The sequence below is a fragment of the Leuresthes tenuis genome, unplaced genomic scaffold (assembly GCF_036924035.1).
Source record: "Leuresthes tenuis unplaced genomic scaffold, fLeuTen1.0.hap1 SCAF_5, whole genome shotgun sequence".
NCBI classification, from domain to species: domain Eukaryota; kingdom Metazoa; phylum Chordata; class Actinopteri; order Atheriniformes; family Atherinopsidae; genus Leuresthes; species Leuresthes tenuis.
In genome coordinates, this window is record NW_027325359.1 from 3,948,945 (window position 1) to 3,971,295 (window position 22,351).

A 22,351-nucleotide genomic window follows, 5' to 3' on the forward strand; every position below is an offset into this window, starting at 1 on the left:
TATCACTCACCTTTTCATCAAAGGATCATAATACAGAATATATTCCACATTTACAGTAATTGGTGTTTTTTTTACCCCTCAGTGAGAAATTTAATTTCTTTCATTAATATTAAGATTACTTTATTATCATGTACACACAAATGTTAACACAAAATTACTTCTCCGCATTTGACCCATCCAGTTGGCACCTGTTGAACAAACATGCACACGGTCACACACTCATGGAGACAGATGCCATTCACTGGAGCGTTGGGCAGCCAATCACAGCGCCCGGGGGAGCATGGGGGTATGGGAGCCTTGCTGAAGGACACCTCAGCCGTGGCAAGGAGGTGGACTGCCACCCCTCCAGCTGTCAGTCCACCAATTTATGCAGTGGTTTGTGGAAAATAAACACACACAATAAAGCATATTTTAAAATTGCATACATTGATCAGCCATAGCATTATGACCACCTGCCTAATGTCGACCAGAGTCCCCCAAAATAGCTCTGACCAGTCAGGTAGTGAGCAAAGAACATCTTCGGCTTTCCTTTAATTTAATCTGACACGTTAGCACGGCATCCTTTGGTATATAGTCCATAAACAATGGAGGTGATGTGAAGACAGAGATGAGCACGATGTTTTGTGAAATATAATCTAAAAAATGACGTCAGTTGGCAGTCTGTAGCAGAAAGTATGTCCACAAAGCTGTGTGCTCTGGAAAATAGCTAGAAAGTAATTTAGCATCTGAGAATGAACATATGAAGCTCATTACCTGATATGGTCTTACAAGGTTTTAAAACATCAGAAATAAAGATAGTTACAGACTCCCCTTTTAGGTTGTGATCATTGCTTTTTTATGTTTGACCACAGGGCGGCGGTCAAGTTCACAGCCTGAGTGGTCTGCGTGGGGTCAGACAAAGGCTGCATACTGGGCCTAAATGATCGGCCAGGAAATGTGTGGACAGTTGCAAAGTGTAGGACGTTTTCTTTCGAAAATAATCACAAAATATGCCCAGTCATTTTGTCACCTTGTATTTCCTCTAGACATGTGATGTTGAAACTTACGAGTACAGTGGCACATGATCCCGTTTGCAATACAAAACCCCAGAAAAATCAATGTTTTAATTCGGCAAAAAAATCATATGATTCTTCTGAAGAGCTCAGATGAGTTTAACATAAAGAGAGTCGTAACGAATACGTGTTTCAAAGACAATCAAAAAAAAAATCAATAAATAAATGTCTGGATGGACGAATAGAGCAATAACTGCCACAAACTAAATCATTATTTTTTGCACTCTCAGCTGTGCGGTTTAATTTCCTAATTACCTGAAAATAACCAAGCATTGCTCACCTAATTAGCATAGGGATTTGAATTCTGAGGTAAGTGAAAGCTGAACAAATTTCGGCCTATGCGTTCCACTATTGGATGACGGATCAGACTAGTAGCCTACGCAATTCCGCCTCCTTTCAGCCCTTTGGCGAGCTGTAATTGGATGTCTCGCTTGTCATTCCCCGTGCACCCAGGTTAGGTTGCTCTGCACCGTTAAGATGCTCAATTGATGGGCGTACTGAGCCGTGCGTTGGGGGGGGGGAGATACCCTTACATGTTCCATTGTAGCAAAACAAAACCATGTTTTGTCCTGATTGTGTCACAGCTTGTTGCAGGTTTCTCAGCGACAAACCTCCTGGAGCGCAGATGTTTTTTCTCCCCTCCCTGTGCTCGTTGACAAGCGGCTTTGACGATGCTATCACGGCTGTTTAAAGGGGTAAAAAAGATCCCGATAGATCAACACAAAGCAGTGCATTGCTGCTAGCACCTAATTTTCAGTTTTTATTAATTTAATTCAGGTGAGGGGGTTTGCTTGCGATCTTTTTTTGGACAGTACAGTTACTTTGAGAGAATTGCACCTGCCGTGAGGACAACGCACCATCCGGAGCACATGGACGTCTTCTCTCTGGATCTCATATCGGACAGTCAGATCTGTGCAGCTTCTTATGCCGCCATGCAGCGTTCGCAGCTGGAAGCAACTCGTCACGGGGCTTCAAACCCACCCAAATTTTGAGGATGACAGCTGATCGCCCCTCCTCTCCCTGGACTTGGATAAAAACGCGCTCCTTCTGAATCGGCCACTTTCACTGGAAGTCTTCTGTAACATTGGATAGAGCGCAGAGGGCTGTGACATTTGGCCGATTGGCCCCCAAACATTGCCCTGATCAGGGTTCATTCACACTACGTCAAAGATTTAACTGGCATTAGTGTATTTCACCGAGGTCCCTTTAATTTAATTTCTGCTCATTTGGAAAGATTAAATCATCCATCAGCGGAAAGGATCTGTCTGACCACCCCTCCATATGGAAAGTAAATTTCTCCCCCTGCTTTTTGATACTTTGCGCTAAAGCCATGGCCGGCGGGGATGATCCTTGAGTATCCGATAAAATAATCAGCGTCGCGGTGTCAACAAGGGCTTGAGCTTTAGGGGATTTGTGTAGATTATCGCTAGAGTACTATTTTGTCCCCCCGGCCACACTTAACAGAACTTAACAGCTTTTTATCTGTAGCCTTTTTCCCTGCTTCCCCAGCCGACCGTAAACTCCAGCGGGGAAGCTTTCAAACTGTTCACAAGGAGGGGGAGAAATCGGGTTGCATCCACAAGCAATGTTTACCACAGAGGTGTTTAGACCCAGATCTGAGGATTCGACGAGTTTGACGCTGCTGTCACGCCGTAGATGTGGTCGGCTGAGACGCGCCCCGGGGCTGTGGTGAACACTCCCTGTTTACACTCAGGCTGGCAGGGATGCCGTCGCTGTGACGAGGAGATCAGGTCCGTCAGCACAGCCGCGAAGAGCCAGACGCTCAACTCAGCCGCGCCTCAAACGACCGCTCACCCGGACCCGTTTTGATCTAACTGGGCGGCTACCGGAGGATGTTTCAGGAAGGATGCTGCGCTTCCCCGTGAAGAAGATCCGGAAGCAGTTCAAGCTCCTGCTGCTGCTAGTGCTGCTCACCTCAGCCGTTTGGTTCACCTACCTGCACATCAACCAGGGCAAGACCATCAAATTACACTTCAACTATGGAAAAGGTAGAATTTTGCTCTGAGAAACCCGTTCATCTCACGTAGCCTCCCCAAAAAGTTTTCTGTCTGGAGTTTTGAACTAATTTGCTTTTAAGACATAAAAAGTGCTTTTTAAGTATGATTTTTTAAAATTTTTACGAATACCTGGGTGTTATGATATAAGTAATGATAGAGCTACTATAAGGTTGCCACAGTCAGTATAACAGCAGATGTAGCTCCTGTAGGGAACATTCATCGCTGTCAGGTTTCATAGATGGTGATTATGTCAATGTTGACATTACAAACACAAAATCTCAATGTAGTTGTAGCACAGATTTTATTACAAATCTTTCCATGAAACAGTCGACCTAAAGACACTCAATTATTATCCGTGCATGTGTGATGAGATGGGCCAGAAATTACTACCAGAGGAAGTAACAACGAGAGGGTGCATGTCTCATGAATTAACAATAGTTTCCTCCTCAAAGCTAAGTAAAGAGCACCGCGGTCCCAGGCTGGGTCGAAAGCCAAACCGTCCCCTTCGGCATTAATAATCAAACGTCTGTTCATGAAAGTTGCCTTAAAGCAGCCACGCCTGTAAGCTTTTGACAAATATTAGAGGTTAGGTAGCACACAGGAGGCGGATTTCCACCTGCTGCTGTTTAGCTTCTGCATCCATTGTGTGGTGTGGCTGGTTTTAACAGTGGATTATTTGAATTACAGTTATGACTGATAAAAAGTAATGTTAAGTGGGCTGTACTATAGTGCTTTTCTAGTCTGGCTGACTAGTCAACACTACATGCCACATTCACCCATTCACACAGCTCATGTCTTAGTCTATACAGCTGTGTGCTTCCTACTACATTGAGAGGCAATGTGGAGTTCAGTGTCTTGCACAAGGATGCATTGACAAGTGACCTGGGGAAGCTGGAGTTGAACTACTCACCTTCTGATTGGTGGGTGACTACTCTTCCTCCTGAGCTACAGCTGCCCTGGCTGTATAAAGTGTTGTATCTAATATAGCACCACTCACTACACCTTCAACTCCAGCTGATGGTGTATCATCTCCTGCAGCTGTCACCGTAAGGTGATAGCCTATGATTATGATGTCCTTGAAGAGTGTGCACTGCACCCGTGTATGCACACACGGCTGCCTGACACATTGAACTAATTTTAATATGTGTGATCTCAGCTGGGGGATTTTCCTAGCAACAGACTAGATGTAGTTTTCTGATAACGAGGGTCATGAATCACATACAGAGCTTGAGGGCAGCTAGGTGAGTTGGAAGGTTGTGTTAGGATTTAGGAGTAAACTGTGGCTCTGGATGCATGTGGCTACCTCCCTCAAGAAAAGTAACAATGAGTGGAGATTATAAGACTCTTTTGACTGAATTTATTGCCGGGCTGCCATTTTGCATCCGTCGCAGGTACTCATGTAGCAACATGTTGTGCTCCTATGTGACGATGTAATGAATGCCTACTCTCAGTCTTCCTGCCCTTGGATTGTGCATCCTTTTAATTGTTTTGATTTTGCTATTGCTGCAAAGCCATGACTGATTTTACATTGCACACAAGTGCACACAAATGTTCCAACTCCTCTCATTCTCTGAAAGCACAGACACAATAACGCACAGGTGTTTCTGACATTATTGCCTCCCTCACTTTAAGGATTCCTCTAATAGCCCGCCTTTGTGATTCGTCTGCTGCGGCTGTCTGCCGAGGAAGGAAGATGTTATGCTGTTCTGTGCTGCCTTGTGTTTCTAATCGACTGTCTTCCATTTAGCAGGCATCTGAGCAGGTCAACTCACTTAACCTCTTATGAATAACACGTCGCCTCTTGGAGGAAGTGTTTCTAAGTGAGATGTAACCATTACTGAAAAAATGGGCTGGGTGAAGTGTGTAGATATTCACATTTGGCTAAAAGTTTCTCCGTCACACAAAAATCTGTCTTTATTCTTAGCACTTGCGTAGGAAAAGTATAAATAATGTAATTTATTTTTTGTCAAATTTCTTTCCCATTTTTACCTATTTTCGGTGAAATTAGACTTATTCTAACCAGATCATCAGCTCAAGCATGTTAGTTGTCCATCCACAAATTGTTTGTAACATTTTTTTGATAAACTATCCACCAGAGAGTGTATCTGTCTAATTAGGTGTTATAGTATAGAGAAAGTGCATCATGATTGAGACCCAAAGAAAGTGTTTAAATGGCAAAGAGAAGTCTCAGGATGAACTGTGGATTGTCAGATAAGAATGTAGTGCAGCAGTGAAAGGAAAGTTATTTTGGCAGGTGTTACTGGCCTTGACCAAGGTGACATTTTGGAGGTTATAAACAAGCTAAGACCCAGATTATGTTTGACTTGGTTAATATATTGGAAACTATATGATGAACAGGCTGTGTGGTTGTTGTGAATGGGACATCGAAAATATAGAAAATGAATCAATAAATGTATGATTAACATCAGTTTGCATGCTTAGTTGAAAAGGCTAACGGACATGTCATTACTCAGGAGTCATATGTGGCAGTTTTTCATGCTGTGGTGGGTAGGCAAAGGAATCAATCACATAGAGGTACCATCCACCCATTTTGGTTTAGATTTGTCATCATTCAGAGCTCTAAGCCAGTCACAGCTGTGCTGGAAAGGACCATCATTTTCCGCCGCTAAGTTATTCAGTACAGGATGGAGCTGGTGATCGGTAGTGATGGGCAGCCCACTCAATTTTCTATTATTTTATAGCAGGTAAAATGAGAGCTGTGAGAGAAGTGTCTAATACCAGGCTGATGGCACGTTTGAATAGTAGCTTATAAAGTGAGGAATCTAAAACTTAACTTGGGGCAAAGAGAGCTGATTATTTAAAAAAAAAAAGAAAATTCTTTCTAAAACTCTTAAAGTTGGAGTCAGTTCAATTGCTGTGAAGGTTCTTTTTTGTTTAAAGAGGAAAATGCTTTTCCTTACATGGCTTAAGGGAGTGTTTTTATTAATGACATTGTGAATAGGCCAGTCAAAGAAAGGAATGATAGGGGAATGAGCACTGAGTTTCATATTTGCTTGTATGCCAAGGTAGCTGTTGCACCTATGATGGTGAGGACAGCCAAAAAGATGTAATTAAAGAGTTTTCCAATTGCATGCTGGCCAGGCCGGCCTTATTTTATCAGAATTTCAATGAGGAAGTGTGTTGGCAGGCGGTGCTCCGGTGCATATGAGATGAGTGCCACATTTATGTGGCCACCCAGTTGTACAGCAATCCCCCTGTTTTCCAGCATCAACAAGTCCACAGAGGAGGAGGGGAAGGCAGGCCCCTGCGCACAAGCCTCTATTGATTAACTAAGAGTACACATGTGTATGCACATACTTGTGCATACACTCAACCACCCCCAGTTAAACACACATATGTGTTGCCTGTATTTATAAGTAACACATAATGCTTTCATATTATCCCAACTCTGTCAGGATAAGGAGGAAGTCTGAGAGGAGAAGTCCCAGGGGCCTCAACAGATTGGATGCTCAGTTTCCCTGTAGAGACAACATATGGGAGGGAATATGTAGTGGTTGGAACTTATTTAATAGGTTTTGATGAGGCATGGATATGTTAAATATGCTGTCACAATCTAAAGGTAAAACTGTTGGAACTTATAGATGCAAAATCTTTCATTCGCTTTAATGTCTCTTGGGAGAAAGTCATGGAGCTCACTCACATATTAACATTCAAACACCTGGATGTAGTTTGTTTGGTATAAAGTTGGCTTTGGCTTGTTGTCTCTCAGCCGCAGCACTCTCAGGCCGACTCGCTGTCATGGCAACCATGCCCTACGATGTCACTCTTCCTAATTTTAGCCGTTGTGGTTCTCACGGTTGGTCAGCTTTGCCTCAGCCAGAATTAGTCTTCCGGCAAAATGGTAACAGATACCACCTCAGTCTGTGTCAGTGCTTAAACACATGCGCAGCACCTTTTTATGTTATCATTTATTGATGCGGACATGAATATGGCCAATTAACTTCTCAGATTTGTGAATAGTGCAGCTGTCTGGTGCCGTCTTGCATACTCGTGGAAGAAAAGAATAGAGAAGCACTGAACAAATAGACATAAATACTTTGAATGTTTAGTAAACAGCTATTTCTATGGCAGACGTGCTTTACATCCTAATCAGTTTTTCTGTCACAGTTAGATTTAGAAGTGCACAATAACGGTGCAGTCTTCAGGCCTTCATTAACAAAGGGATTTGGGCACCTTGAAATGAGGACTTTATTAAAACTCAGCTGGATGGTGAGGCTGTTAAAAACTGCTTCCACACAGAAATGTTATATCTATATATTGCTGAGAAAGAGCTCTGGTGGCTGAATGAAAACTGAAAGAATAAAGGGCTTTTATATCAGGAGAAACTCTGAAATGAGTGAATTGCAGCTGAACTAGTGTTGTACTTATATTCTTTAGTCATGCTCTTTAACTGGCTTGAAAGATACTTCTTATACTGTACATGAACATATTTTCATCTCCACTTTATTCCAGTTATTGCCGCAGAGACCTGAATGTTTACTGTGATCATAAAACTGAGTCCTGTAATCTGTGCATCTGTCTTTGCTATCATTGAAAAAGAATTATGTATAACAATACTGACATTCTAAATAAATGTCACTTCACTTGAAACACCTGACATCTTATTAATGGGTTTGAAGGGTTGTGTCATGAAAGTGTTCACATGTGGCAGTCGATTTATTGTTAGCTTGTGTCTTGGGATCTGCTGTGCGTACCATCACAAGCTCAACCATGAATCTGCCCCACAGCTTATCTGACCAGCACAGTAAATCTCTGTAGTAATTCCACAGCGAGGATGAACAATGTCCCCTCAACAGCTCACACAGCACCTCGAGAACACTGAGGATGCTAAAGGGACTGCCTGGTGGAGGCGGAGACAACAGAAGAATTAAGAGGGGGGAAATGATACCGCCCACTTTTCTCATGCACACGTGCTTATGCTTCATTGTGCTTGTCGTCAGATTTGTGTTTTGGCTCATTGTCATGTACGTTAGTGAATTCCTTCTGTAAGAAATTTAGCTTTTTTGTTTTCTGCCTCAAGTTAAAGCCACCACTTCGTGCTACTGGACGTAATTTAAAACAGCCCCAAAACATTTCACACTCAGCGTGTGTTACATCCACATCCCCGCTGTGCACTTCATGACTCATAAGTGTTGCGTTGATACTAACAGATGTGCTTAAAGATTGGAAAGATGGAGAGGCTGGGTTGGAGAGTTCAGTAAAAGCATTGGAAAGAAGTCACAAATGTCCAGGGTGTGTTAACCCCGGGGTTAATGAAATTTGTGTTGGCCTGCCTAACGAGCCACCATAAAGGTACCAGCTCTGCCCCATGCAGATGAGAGTTCTGGCCCAGTGCCACAGTGCTGCCGCAGGAGATTTGTCTGTGGATGTGTGAGAGTAAGCAAGTGAAAGAGATTTTGTGTGAAAGGGAGCAGATGTGCATGTGTGATGCATTTTTTTTCTCTTTTCAAAATCATTTTTTAGTTTGCTGGTGTGTTATTGCATGTGTCTGGGAGTGCACACCTTCCCGCTCTCACTGCCGCCTGCACTTTAGGCCCAGTGTTTAGCCGAGCAGAAGAGGAAGCAGCTGAATGATGGTACTGTCTGCCCGTTGGCACGCTTACTATGAACATTTGGGGAGGTCCGACGGGGCAGAAGAAGGACACCCTTTACACGCAACAGGTGGGACATGCAGCAGGATGCGTCGGGAGAGGATGTGGCTGTGACTCGTAATAACCCCAGCCCTTCGAATATGGGGCACAGTCCGTGTATTCGCTTCATATTCTCAACAGAACATGTGTGCACACATCACCCAAAGTTAGCAGGAGAAAGCCGTTCAGGTGTTGCTTCAGCGGGATGTCTAATAATGCCACAATCACATTGTTAAACAACGCCATTAAGATTTAATTAAGACCAATTTCCTCAGCAGAGAGTCATAAAACCCTCACAGTTTGGACAATTTACTGGAGACTGCTGGGAGACTCAGAGGAGAGGGGTGCAGATCAGAGAGCGAAGAGAATGAGTTTGTGGTTTTATGAAGTGAAGAACAGAGAGAGGAAGGCGAGCCAGAGAGACAGAAGTCAGGTGGGAGTATTGACTGTAGACGATTGTGATCCCTGTCGTGATGGGATTTGTCAGTTTCCCCTAACGCAGGCTCGGTTCCGCTCCTTACTCCCCACCTCTGCAGAGGGATTTTCTTTCATAGGCTTTCTATGCAGCACTGGGCTGTATCAGCTCTGGTGTTGCCTTACAGTAAATGATCCAGACCTTGCAGGATTTCAATCAATCATCAAAGAGTGCGTCTCCGTGCTCCTTGCTCCTCAGAATGAGCTCTCTGTAGTGGTAGTTAATGGAAAAGGTCACCTCTCCCCAAGGCTGTGTTGGTCTGTAACAAAGACAGAGAAAGGATCAGAGGAGCGGGACAGATAAACCTTGGAGACGAAGAGGCTGACTTCTCGCAGACAAAGGTGCTGGTTGCATTGTAATCAGCTTTGTGGATTTCTTTTTTCACAGCCTTGCTAAAAAGCTGCGGAAGAGGAAACACTTGATATAAGGGAGTAAATTTTCCAAAACTTGCGTGTCCCTGAGCGCATCTCTGTGTTGTTTTCACTTTCAGCCCTATTCCTTTTTAAATCACTTTAATTTGCATTCTTAATATTCATCACACACTCATGAATATTTACACATTTGTGGAGCCGTAGGTGGGATAAGAATTCATCTCATTTATGAAAGCTTGCAAAGTAAAGCGAGTGGGAGTTTGAAATCTCTGACTCCATTTTGGATGAAACTAGATGGAACTTTTTTATATTTTGCTGTCTATAGTAAAATGATAAAAACCATTGAATATGACAGTAGTGATGATAAGTTTACCTACTTCTTCACAGTTGATTTGACAAAGCTCCCCTGCTGACATTATCCAAACGTGAAACCTTTTCTTTTTGCACGTTGCTTAGTTGTATGTATTCTCTTCCTATTTTATCTTGCAGCGTTTTTTTGTCCAATATCAGGTTCCTTCTTTTATTTGCAACTGACTGTCTACATATTTATTTTTCCTCACAAAGTGTTGCAGTGTGTCAGGAGGCGAAAGGAAGAGAAAGAGAGAGCAAAAGGGCTGCACTTTGTCATTCCTTTGTTCTGTGTCTCAAAGGCCTGCTCGCCAGCTTGATTACCATGTGAGCTGCTTTGTGAAGGAGTGCGGCATGGTTCTCTGAAGGCTGTCAAACACTGTTCCCTTTATTCTGTAGCGTCCAGTCATGAGGAAATGTTTTAAAGAGAAAGTTTTCAGTTTGCTCTGCAGCTCTGTTTGTATAACTGTGCATACTGTCTTTGTGTGGAGTCTCAACAGCTCTTCACTATTTCATTTTGGTTTAGTATTTACTGTTCCATAAAGAAATTCTTCTTCTTCTTCTTTTTTTTTTTTTTACACTAAAAGACAGCTCTTAATTGAGCCTCTTGAACCAAAAATGATTGTCGATGATTGTAATTCAGAAGAGATCATCAAGAGAAATTAATGTTTTTAATTAAGAAGTTGAATAAAATCTTTTTGCTGCTACAACAAAAAGTTGTTGAATTAAAAACTGAAGTGAAAACTGCTTCAACTAGATTTTCTTCACCATAGTCTGGCATCCTTACCCTAACCCTGGCATCTAAGTACAGGAAAGTTCCTTCTAGCTGGATGACAAGTCATGCAAAGACCTAAATATGATTTGGTTTGTTATTAATTCTGAAAGTACAGCTTGAGCTCCCCACCCTCTACTAGCTCCATCTACAAGGACATTGTGCCAAACATAGCAAAAAAAATGCAAAAATACAAACAGGAAGCATGCAGGCTGTCAGCAATAGACTGCATTACAACACCAGAATCTTCTCAGTCTTTTAAAACACTCAGATGTTTTCTGTAGTCTTTTGTTTTATTTTAGTGTTTCAGGTTGATATTGACACTGTTTGCTGCCTCATTGCCTTGTTTATATGATGGCACACAGATAGAAGCCCATCTTATAGAGACAGTATTGGACATCTAATGCCATCATGATTTTTTTTCCTCATAAAATATCCTCCTTCCTCATATCTCTCATATCTGTGCTGCTTTCCTTTATTTTCTTTCTGTCTCTCAGCCCGTTCTTACCCTCATAAAACAGCACCTCTGTCCCTACGTCTGGTTTTAAATCCTTTTTTATTTCCACAAATGAGATGTGGGACAAATGCAGGCTTTTCACTTGGAGTCTCACCTTCCTCAGCAGATCAGAGTGATTCAACTCCATTATCTCTCTGTCAAACCCTGAATGCTACTGCTGCGCTGCTAGTGGAAATTAGGTGTTTTTCAGCCTGCTGGTGGCAGGACTGGCAATAACCTTAAGGCTATACTACTTGGATTATGCTCTTTTTCTGATCATGTTATTATGTTTTGGAGCACAGAGGACAGTGAGTGAGAACAGCCAAGACAACGAGTATAATAACTGGAGTATAGAACACGATTTCTTAAGTACTGTATTTAAAGCGGGCTTATTAAATGGCTAGATAAATGATTACATACCGTATGCATAACATTTGCACATGTGTATGGAGAGAAGGAAAAACAATATAGATGCTTTTCTGATTTAAGTCCGATTGTGTGTGCTTATGTATGTAGGCTGAGTTGGCACACTACACATATTGACCCGGAGATCAAGTTTTACTGTATTGTGCATGAAAAATGATGCACTCAGCTCTGTGAAACAGAAAGCTAGCTCCTTAATTTGCCTATCTTTCAGCAATAAAAGATGAATATAAATAAGAACCCGATGCATTCAAACAGTGATGTGGCAAAGGTTGGTGGCGGAGCACGTTTTTTCAATGCCGTACTTGCAAAGACCCTCTTTTAAACAAAAGGTTATGGGTTTTATCAAAAAGATTAAAGCATTAAGCACCATTCAGGGACTCAGATGGGAGGAAATGGGTATTCTTACTGATTTGTAGACATCTTCAGGCTGTATTTTTCTTAGGGCTTGCATAATATTGTAAAATATTACCTCATGTTCACAGTGTTACATCAGGAAACACCTGAAAATGAATATTTCATGTTGCTGCATTTTTTAAAACACATTGATAAAATATATAATACTTCTTGGTACTTCAGTTATAGACATAGAGTCACTTGATGATATTATGACTGTATAATTTGCCACACCACCATGGACAGATTGTTTAACAACTCAAGTCATTTGATTTCTGTATTTTTTATTACTTGACCAGCAACTTCCTGTTTCATGGTTTATTACACTTTGTCGTAAACCCACTTGAGAGACACTTAAAATTTTCTCTGTGAAACATCATCAAGGCCTTACATCTTTTTATGACTATGTTTGATGTGGATGTGCTGAACTGGTTAGAAGTACTAAATAAAAGTGTAAAACATGGAATTTCCCACGAAATGGCTTTATAAATATTGATATGTTTATTACTTAACATTGGCCTGTACTTATCTTAAGGGCAAGAGTCTTAAATACTTGTGACATTTGGGCATAATTGCAATATGACTGTCTGAGCTATGATCATTTCCTGTTTCAGTTAGAATTCTCAGAGTTGAAATTTCTACTACTTAATATAACATGAATTAGATTCATCAAATCATATCTGGATGCTATGAAATCACTGGAGGAGTTTGTCAAACGCAATGCATGAAAATAGAAAAAAAACACAAAAACTGCAGTGTAATTTCCAAATAACTATCATCCCATTGGGTATACCTGATGGATCCATAAGCTTTTTTTTAGGCCTTGTGATATAAGAGGTTAAAATGCAACAAAATACATGTGCCACAGGAGCTTTCTTTTCAGTTTTATTCTAAACAATAACGATCATGTCCTACTGAAGAGCTCAACAAATGTGAGCAGTGGGGACAAAAATATTTCCATACACCAGCAAACTGCCATGATAATGTTCTTGTCTCAGTCTTCAAGGGTTTTTCCTGTTATAATATCATCGTGAACCTGAAAGCAAAGCATGACTAACTCATTTCGTCTCCCTCAGACCACACTGTGAACTGCAGCATTCCACATTAGCTGCATCCTTGTTTTGAAATAATCCACTTTTGAACTACATTTCCTGTAACAGATCTCTGCTACTGCTATTTCAAAACATCTCTGTTGTGTTCAGTTAGATGAATCAGACGAAATCATGGAGACAACAAAGTGTGAACATGCAAGGCGCATATTTTCCACAATTTCAAGTGCTAGATTAGTTAGCCATTACATAGAATGTCTGTCAAGTGAGCGTTCATAGTTGTAGCAGCTTGTCACAAATGCAGAAAAGTCTTTATCAGAATTTTGTCAAAACTGCTGCAGACACTGTGCTGTGAGTACAAAGGCTGTCAACAGCATCCTCGGCAGCAGCAGTGAAGGTGTGTTTATAAATGATTTCCTGGCATAGTGTGGCGATTCTTGTCAAATTGAAATGTTTGCAGTTTTGCGGTTCCGTCAGTGTGTGTGAGCTGCTGCGATTAAACAGATGACGGTAAAAAGTGTTGACTTTCTTTTCCAGACGTTTTCTTACCTTTCCACTTTAAAAGCTCATGTTAGTGATGAAGCAAGCGATAGGGACGTTTGTCTTCTTTGCAAATTTGGTTAGTGCAGAGTGATAGCACAAAGTAGACCTTGTCTCCCTTCTCCATCTCACTCTCCTTTTGCTCAGCATTGAAGGAATGCTGATTAGAGCGCCTCTTCATACTAATCTGCTTTCAGCCCACACATTTGCAGGATGAAATGCAAACTCTCACACACATACATAGAAAGTAGATGCATAAAAGAGTAATTTGTTTTTCTATGAGTGCCCTCAACACTCGTTGGAGCTCTGAATAAAAGAATTCATCAAATCGACAAAGTGTCCTTGCTGTTGAGCCTGAGTCTTGCCTATACAAATGGAGTTGTCACAGGCTGAAGTGGATTCTCCTTATCGCATGCGAGTGAAGGCCTCATTCAGCTAGGTTAAGTTTCTGGATATTTTTTCTAGCTACCACAGTAATGTTTACTTGGATGAACACTATGATCTTTCAGTTCATCTTTAAGTATCTTTTCTCTTTTTATTTTGTGCTGTTTGTAGGAGAAAGAAACAAAAAGAATTCAAGTTAATCTTGCTACATGCTATGTCAAAGTGGATTTGATGCATTATGAATGGATACAATGGCTAGCCGAAAACATTATCGGATATTAATTCCACAGGCTCCAATGCCATTCTTTAACAATGTTGGATTGTGGTTGGAGCTAGTAGCTGTGTTCATTCACTAGCAAAGCTAATCTGAAAGGATCTACACACATTTCACCCATCCAGGTCAGCACCTGTTGAACACACACATGCACATGGTCACACACTCAAACAGATGCCATACACTGGAGCAGTAGGTAGCCAAATACAGCACCTGGGGAGCATGGTGCCTTGCTCAAGGGCACCTCAGCCATGACAAGGAGGTAAACTGCCACTTCTCCAGGTCATACACAAGTCCCAATGTTGCTTTCCTTCAATGTGTATACAATTTATTTTCAAACAGGGAAATAGCACCTCAGGCAAGCCCTGTTTAAATTGGGAAAATGGGAACCCAGCGGTTACTAGGATACTTCCTCTCATACAAACATAATAAACGTTACATGTTATAGCATTTTAGGAATATGTCTGAGCTCTGGGCTCTGAGCTGCTCTTGCTTGTGTTGGTGCTGTTGTTGATGCTTAAGCTTTACTCTGCTTTGGAATAGACAGAAATCAAAGTGGACATAGATCTCCTTTGAGGATGGGTGAAAGAGAGCATTAAATAATGAATATTGTCCAGTCAACCTGTTGGAAGTGCTTTTCACTCGTGCTTCTTTGCTATTCAACATGTTTGGTGCTGTGTCCTCTTTTTTTTGAAATAATCTGTCAGTTCCCCCCACCCATCTCTTAGCCAATCAGCAATCTTTGAAGCCAATGTGCTGTTAGCTTTTTGGGACTTCTGCTCTACATGCACTGAGAGCGACTCAGACAGATACCTTTGTGCTGGTATAAACAGGCCATGACTTAGCCTAAACCTTTCTATCAAGGTGTCCTATAGGTTAAGAGTAATTTAGGAAGTCTCTTAAAGTGACTTTCAAGCTGGGAACGTTGTGCCTTCATTGCACATCAGTGTTGTGTCTGTGAAAGTCACATGCAGAATGGGGTGTCAAGGTTGATTTGCTGCTAATACACCTCTTAGCTGGCAAGGGAGGTCTTGAAAGAGGCAAAACTGTTTCTTCACAGTGTCTTAAAAGTTCTGACTACTGAACTGTTGTTTTTGTAATGGCTAAATATCTTTGTGTTGTTAACTTGTGATGCGAGTGCATGGAGTGATTCACCACAAACTGTACTGTTACATTACCTCAGTTTACAAATATAATTTCACCTACTTTTCTCCATGTTAAACGTTTTCTCCTCTCCGTTCGAGACTCTTAAGCTTCTTAAAGTCCTTTCTACTAGTGATACTTTTTGACCTTATGAGCACTCTGAATAGCTAAGATACTTGGTGAATAACTAATAATCTCTTCTAGAATCCAGCCTTCAGTAGACTCTCAAAATGTCATAATTTGTAAAACATTCTTATGATTTTATCACCAATAGTATCGCTGTCTACTGGCAAGCTTTATGAATATGGCCCCAGATCTTTTGCATTTGCTATACTTTTCTGTGTCTGTCTGTGGCAAACATTTAAAAATGATTTGACCAAAACAAATAATAGCTGATCAACACAATCAGCTCATACCTCAAGAATTCCCAGAGGGTCAACAGTTTGAAATTATGGAGCTGCAGCATAATTCACTGACCTCTAACTTTGCAGACTCTCTTGTGCTCCTCTTGTCTCTTTAAGGCTCTGTGATATTATGACATTTTTAAGAATAATTTAAATGAAAACTCTGTGGCTCTCTTTTTGTTTACCACAGGGTGTATCTTCCACTCTTCTCTCAGAGTTGAATGTTGGTTTATTCATATGGCATGTGGTGTCTTTCCATTCCAGTGTGCCAAGGCAGGCAGCTCACCCTCTGACATTTTCAACCCCCTCATGCTTCACCTTTCACTGTCTATGCTGCAGCAAAAGAATGTTGCCTACGTCTGATGATGTTTCTGGAGAATGCAGCACCTGTGGTTCTGCTGCAGGCTGCTGTCTTTCTTCGTTAGATAATATCCTTGCTGATACCGCTACACTCTGGTCCCCTGCTCTGTCCATTCCCCCTCATTCAAGCACTCTCTGCTCATTCACATGCTTCTAGTGATTCCTAATTTGCTGCCTTGATACTCTCCCTCCCAGTGTTGTGGAAGTCCACACCTGTGGGATACAGCATTCACACATTCTCACACACACATTTGTGGGCTGAAAGTGCTTGCATGCCCCCTATTTTAGCTGTAGGGAATCTAACTTTGGAAGCATTCTGATTTGTCCTCTATATTTCCAGCTGCGAGGAAAATAGGTGCAGGAACTGTGGAGGCTCCATGACGAATCGAGGAAAGAGAGTATCATCAAACTTCAGTTGCTGAAAGAGGCTCACTTTTATAGAACCTTAAAGTCGACTGTGCCTACAGGCCTCTTAGGCAACATCACTTTTAGGCCTTTTTGCATTTTAAGAGAATATGACTTTTTTGTTATTAAAATTTTTAAATTTTTTTCTGTTAATATTTTGACACACAGGACACTGCTTCAGAAAGCTTTGCAACCTGCTTAACATACAAGCAAAGATGTGTTGGCTGCAGTATGCAGAGATCAAGTGTTATGTTGTCATAAAGAGGAGGGTTTTCTGCGTGCTCAAGCCTTTATATAAAAATGACAAGGAAAGTACCTGAAGCCTTTGTCAGCTCTCCACTGCTGCCTTTTGCTGTCAGCGGGATGACTCACACAGCTGCTTATGAGCCGGTTGAGTTTGATGCTTCATCTCTATGAACCGAAACACTCACAAGCATAAACCACAAATAAACACAAACAATATACTGTTTACACCAACACACACGCAAATGTAGCAGCAGCCCAGCTGCCCTCAAAAGATGAATGAAGCGTATACTAGATTAAAAGTTGAGCTAAAAATGGGCAACATTGTTCAACTCTGCGTACACCATCTTACAAATGTCGTGTGGTTGTTTGTACTTGACTGAGCTTCTCTGGACATATGGCCTCACAACCTCATCCTGTTCACTCAAAGGAACTCAAAGGAACTCAGCATGATTTAGGACATAGCAGAACACAACGATCCCGAGATTAAATTATTCAGCCCATAATCCGAAATATTGAACAAGTGGTCACCGCCTAAGCCTCCCAAACATCCCCTGATGGAAAAGTAGATTTCCATGATCTTTGGTTTTAACAAGAATTGCAAATTTTTCAATATGAAAGTTATTATATCACACTGACCACAAAGAAGAACATAAAGTGAACACTAGTTAGGCACCTGAATTGTGTGTGGGTTAATTCATGACATGGCAAGATATATTCTCCAGATTATGTTTGTATGTACTATTGCTCTTTATTTCTGGGCCAACCTTTGTGGTTAAAGATCAGAAAGGCAGCTACTCCTTCCTGATCTCTGTTTGAGGAATTATGTCCTACTGTTTAGAAGCTTTGAAGCCAAACAAGGATGCAGGGCAGAGTCGATCTCAAGGGTGGAAGTTTAATTTAGTCAAACTTGTATACTTGTGAACTCCAGTCATTAAAAGAAAAATCTATCTGTGGTGTCTTTGGCACACAAAGAATTACTCTATGGCATAGATTTTTCCCCCTCACCGTGTCTCTGCTGCTTCTGGTAAGCATCTGATTCATTAACCACAGGTCAGCAACCTGAAGGGAAAGGAATTTCATACAGTCACACTGCCAGTACCAGGGAAATGAGAGGTCAGCAAACATTAAGATGGGTGATACCCATCTATATATAGAGGGTTTAGGAGGCTCTGTATGTGGGGACTCTGTCATGCAGTATGAAATCTTGGTGTATGAAATCGTCTACTTAGATTTTTGATGGCCATATAAAAGCTGCAATGACCCACCTGTGGCCGATTAACAATAAGAGCCAGGGCCTTTTTACCCTGCCATTCTCCCTGAATCTTGAACAGCCTTCAGAAAGCCAGCGTAGTCTCTGCCTGTTGCCCTCAGCTGTCAACAAAGGCTTTGGAGTGACAGTGAGCACTCAGGCTCAGTGCACTATTTCACCTCTAGAGAATGTAAAGCATAAATCTGGATGTAAACTTAAGATGTCTGTCAAACCGTCCTCAACCCTGGAAAGATTTACTTATCCTTTCTGTGTTCCGCTCTCAATGGAGGCTCTTATAAAATCTTTAACATCCTGCTGAAACCAAGCACAGTAGTACGTTTCCATGTTACTTCCACCAGGTATAAGTGACATGAGAAACAGAGAGGATACTTTGGATTGTGGATGACAAAAGTAGTAGTTTGTGTGGTGACATTGGAAACATCTTTATGCCCTCAGTAAATTTCTTCCTCCGTGATTTTCTTGTCATACTGTATGATTTGACCTCTTATTTTTGAGAGAGATGGAAACTGATCGTAGAGGTTCAAACACTGAAATCTTACTGCCTTTATGTATGTTGCTCAGTGTATCAGAGATTTAACAATGCCCTATAAACTACCTCTCTGAACATGCTCCCTCTTGTCTTTTTCTCTTTTTTTCCTGTGACACTCTCCTTTTAATTTTAGTCCCTTTGTTGTTTAATGTTTCTCAGCATTCCCTGCAGTGATTTCTCTTGAAATATCCCTGATTTACTAATTGAGAGTTTGGCTGATTGGGGTGTCAGAAGGCCACAGGCCGACAGGCTCATCTACCCTTCAGTGCTTTATGAATGCTGTATAGATGTACTCATATAGTCATGCGTTAACTGGCGTTTCTCTTACAGATAACAGAATATGTTAGTTGCTAGCTCATTAAATCTCATAATTAAATTCAGTAAACATTCTACTTTCTCTGTCTGATTAGTTGGGTACTCTCCACAGCCTTAAACTTCACTGCTGACAACAATGCTAGCTGGGATATAAAGAGGGAAATTCTTTTTCTATGCCTTGCAGCTACTTTTCTGATTATTTGACCATTGAAGTAGGCTGGTCACATGCAACACACTGCATCTGGGCATGACCAATACATTATTCACACACAAAAAAAGAATACACACTGTCAGTATAAACGTAAATATACCTGGTCTTCATTTTTTCCAAAGCTCTTCTAAGCTACTGTTGCTGAAGAACCCCATTAAATGATCACTTATTATATTCTCCAGCATGTCAGTGGAGTAGCTGTTCAATTTATTTTTTTCTGAAATAATATATTCTCTCTTCTCAATATTCTCTGGAACATCTGACAGACAATATGAGGGCTCAGTGAATTCCCCAATTCATAATCCAATTTCATAATTCGCAAGTCCACTATCCCATTCGCTTGCCAAGTTGAGAGCAGCAGGAGCACAGACGGATATGCGCACTGACGTGTGGACTGTCAGTGAGAGTGAGCAGGAGGGGTAGAAGTTTTGTGTAGCTGGCTACTCTGAATGGAGAAGAAAGAGGAGTTTAAAAACTCTCTCTTCAGGCGAGTTCCTCTCATTCCCTTATCTGCGCATAAAGCTGTGACATAACCATTTCTAAAAATCTTAAAAAAATATCTAAAAATGTTTTTTTGGGGGGGTTTTGGGTTTTATTTTTGTTCTTACTACCATGTAATTATTCCTTTAAAGTCAGCCTCACTGATTCACTGTCATGGAACATATTTGTTTTTGACTTTATGCCATAATTTTTGATATTGTTGTATGTGTATATTGATGAGCATGCGAGTTCAAATGTGACGTGGCTCTCCCAACCACACTAGTCCTCATTAAAGCCGTACGCGGCAGTGGCTTGTTCCTTGGCTGTAGAACTCAAATATCTTGGCATTCATTCATGGGTACACAAGCGTGATATTGAATCACACAAAGAAAGAGAGCTCTGATTTCCCCGCTGGGTTTGGCCTCTGTGGCTCCTTGCTCTCAGCCCTCCCCCCACACATGGCGTGGTACAACAACACAGCATGCGCCAGAGGAAGGAAACTGTGATGATGTAACTGAGGACCACGGGTAGTACAATAAGACAATAACAGTTCCCCCATAGTGCTTTTGTTGCCTATGCTTTTATTTCATGTTGGAAGTATGACCTTTTTTAACACAAGCGTGATATGATAAAAGTAATAGCCTTGGTTGTCACTGACTTTCACAAGTCAGTTTTCTTTACTGTTTTCTTTACTCAGAAATGAAAATTCCCATTTGAAAATCCAGCTTGAAAATCATGCTGTGTTCAATAACGCTGACATAAATACTATTCTAGTATGTGTGAGCAGGCTGGCTCGCTGACTAATATGCAGTGTCTGGAATATTTATGAAATTTACCTGCTTGGGTTTCATGTTGAACTTAATGTAGGTTTGATTGCTGATATGGCAGCAGAATAAGATAAATATGAATATAAATGAATGAATATAGATATGCCTTTATTTAGGGATATTTTGTTCTTATTGACTCCAGTTTAAAAAAATGTGCAATGAGAACATGGAACTACTTGCATTCTCTAAACATATGTACATCTGTTATTCTGGAGAATGAAGCCTGAAATGTTGTTGTGGAAAGAGAATAAAAGGGAGGCAGATTTTAACATAAAACAGTTTCACTAGAAGAGTATGGAAGAGTATTTTGTTTTTATTTTGTTACTTATCGTTAGTTTTTATAATATACCACTATTTCATTGGGATGCTGTAAAGAACTGCATCTCTGCGTAAGTGTCATGCACATGGATGGTTGCTCTGATATTCTTGGAAGACCTTCCTAATGTAATGTCAGGAAGAGCAAAAATATTCTGATTTTCTAGCACAAAATGTACCATTTTAGGCATTCTCAGGCTAAGAAAACATAACAGACTCCATCTGTACATCCCAATTCACCCTCCTGGTCCTTGACAGTTTAATGCAAACCCTGTTAGCTGTTTATTTTTTTTTTTTTTTTTAGTACCTCAGTCAAGGTTCTTTGCTTTGAATTTACATAGTTCAGCAGTTTTTCTTCTGTTCGTGATTTCACAACGAAGACTGTCAAATAAAATGTTAAAATAATAAAAATGATAATAAAAAATAATAAAACAGTTTTCTTTTCTATTTCCTTTTCTCTGTTTCAATGATAAGTGTCTTAATGTCCCATTTGGGTAAACTTCCGCTTCTTCTTTGCTGTTTCTGTCATTGTCATGTCTGATCTGTTGTCGAGCAGAAAATATCTTTATATGCCAGTGATTAATTAGGGGAGCGTCTACACACATTCATGACTAAAGGTGCAAGCGGAGATGAGAGTTTTTCACCTGCTCATAAATTCATGATTTAGATTCATCAAAGACAACCATGCATACAGCCGGCTTTACAAATCTGGAAAAAATAATCAATGTGTACTTTTTTGCCTTTGTATGCACACACAATTTTGCCACAATTCTGCCACCTGGAGTTGGATTCTCTGCTTAGGTCTTTCATACATTGGTATGTTCATTCCCTTTTGCCTTATATCCACAGGAAAAAATATCTGTATACATGCAATTATGTCTATGGAACTTATGGATCAGAAAATCAACTCAGGCGCTTATGCACTTCAATAAGTACTTTTATGAAATGTATTCATATAGTCCTGCTTTTTTGTTACCACAGCTATTCTGATGCACTTTTAGACCGCTCCTAAAAATCCTAATTTGCTACCATACTTAGATAAAGAATGTGGTGAAGCATTTACAATTCTAGCCATTGAGAATGCTGTATCCTGTGATTCTGTCAATGCACTTCATGGCTTGTCAAGTTGATTAGTAACCCTCATGATGAGAGGAAGGAGCTAACTGTCCTTGTGTCAGACCATACATGCCAAGGTTTCTTTGATGCCATCGGGGAGTCAGTGGGGACTTGTTCCTGCATGTGATACATTTCATTCTTCCCTTTCTGTGGAGGTGGTGTGGAAATCTGTCTTTTAACTCAGATGAGCAGCAATTCAGAAGGGAACTGTTTATGAAATCCTGCCCACAGTTAAATTCGGCCAGTTTGTCTGTCACACAAAAAAATGTGTACATCTCCTAGATATGTTTTCTATACATATTGTCCCCAATTATGCCATAAGTGCATTTGCTTAGAACTTGCTAAGATGCTTAGATTTGTTGTGGCACTAAAAGTGTGTTTAACTCTTGCCCATTAAATAATAATAATGATAATAATAAATTTAATTTATAACGCACTTTACATTTACAAAAAAATCTCAATCTCATGTTGCTCTTCAATT

The 22,351-nt window shown here is 40.7% G+C and overlaps 1 protein-coding gene across 2 annotated transcripts in view; it reads left to right on the forward strand.

Annotated features, from left to right (window-relative positions):
* Positions 1-1,557: 1,557 nt before the first annotated feature.
* The window catches only part of b4galnt4a (beta-1,4-N-acetyl-galactosaminyl transferase 4a), a 120,310-nt gene continuing 99,516 nt past the window's right edge, over positions 1,558-22,351 (forward strand). For both annotated transcript variants that reach the window (XM_072385498.1, XM_072385499.1), the window contains exon 1: positions 1,558-3,061. In XM_072385498.1, coding sequence (XP_072241599.1) covers positions 2,920-3,061 — 142 coding nt within the window. In that variant the 5' untranslated portion in view covers positions 1,558-2,919. The remainder of the gene's footprint in view (positions 3,062-22,351) is intronic.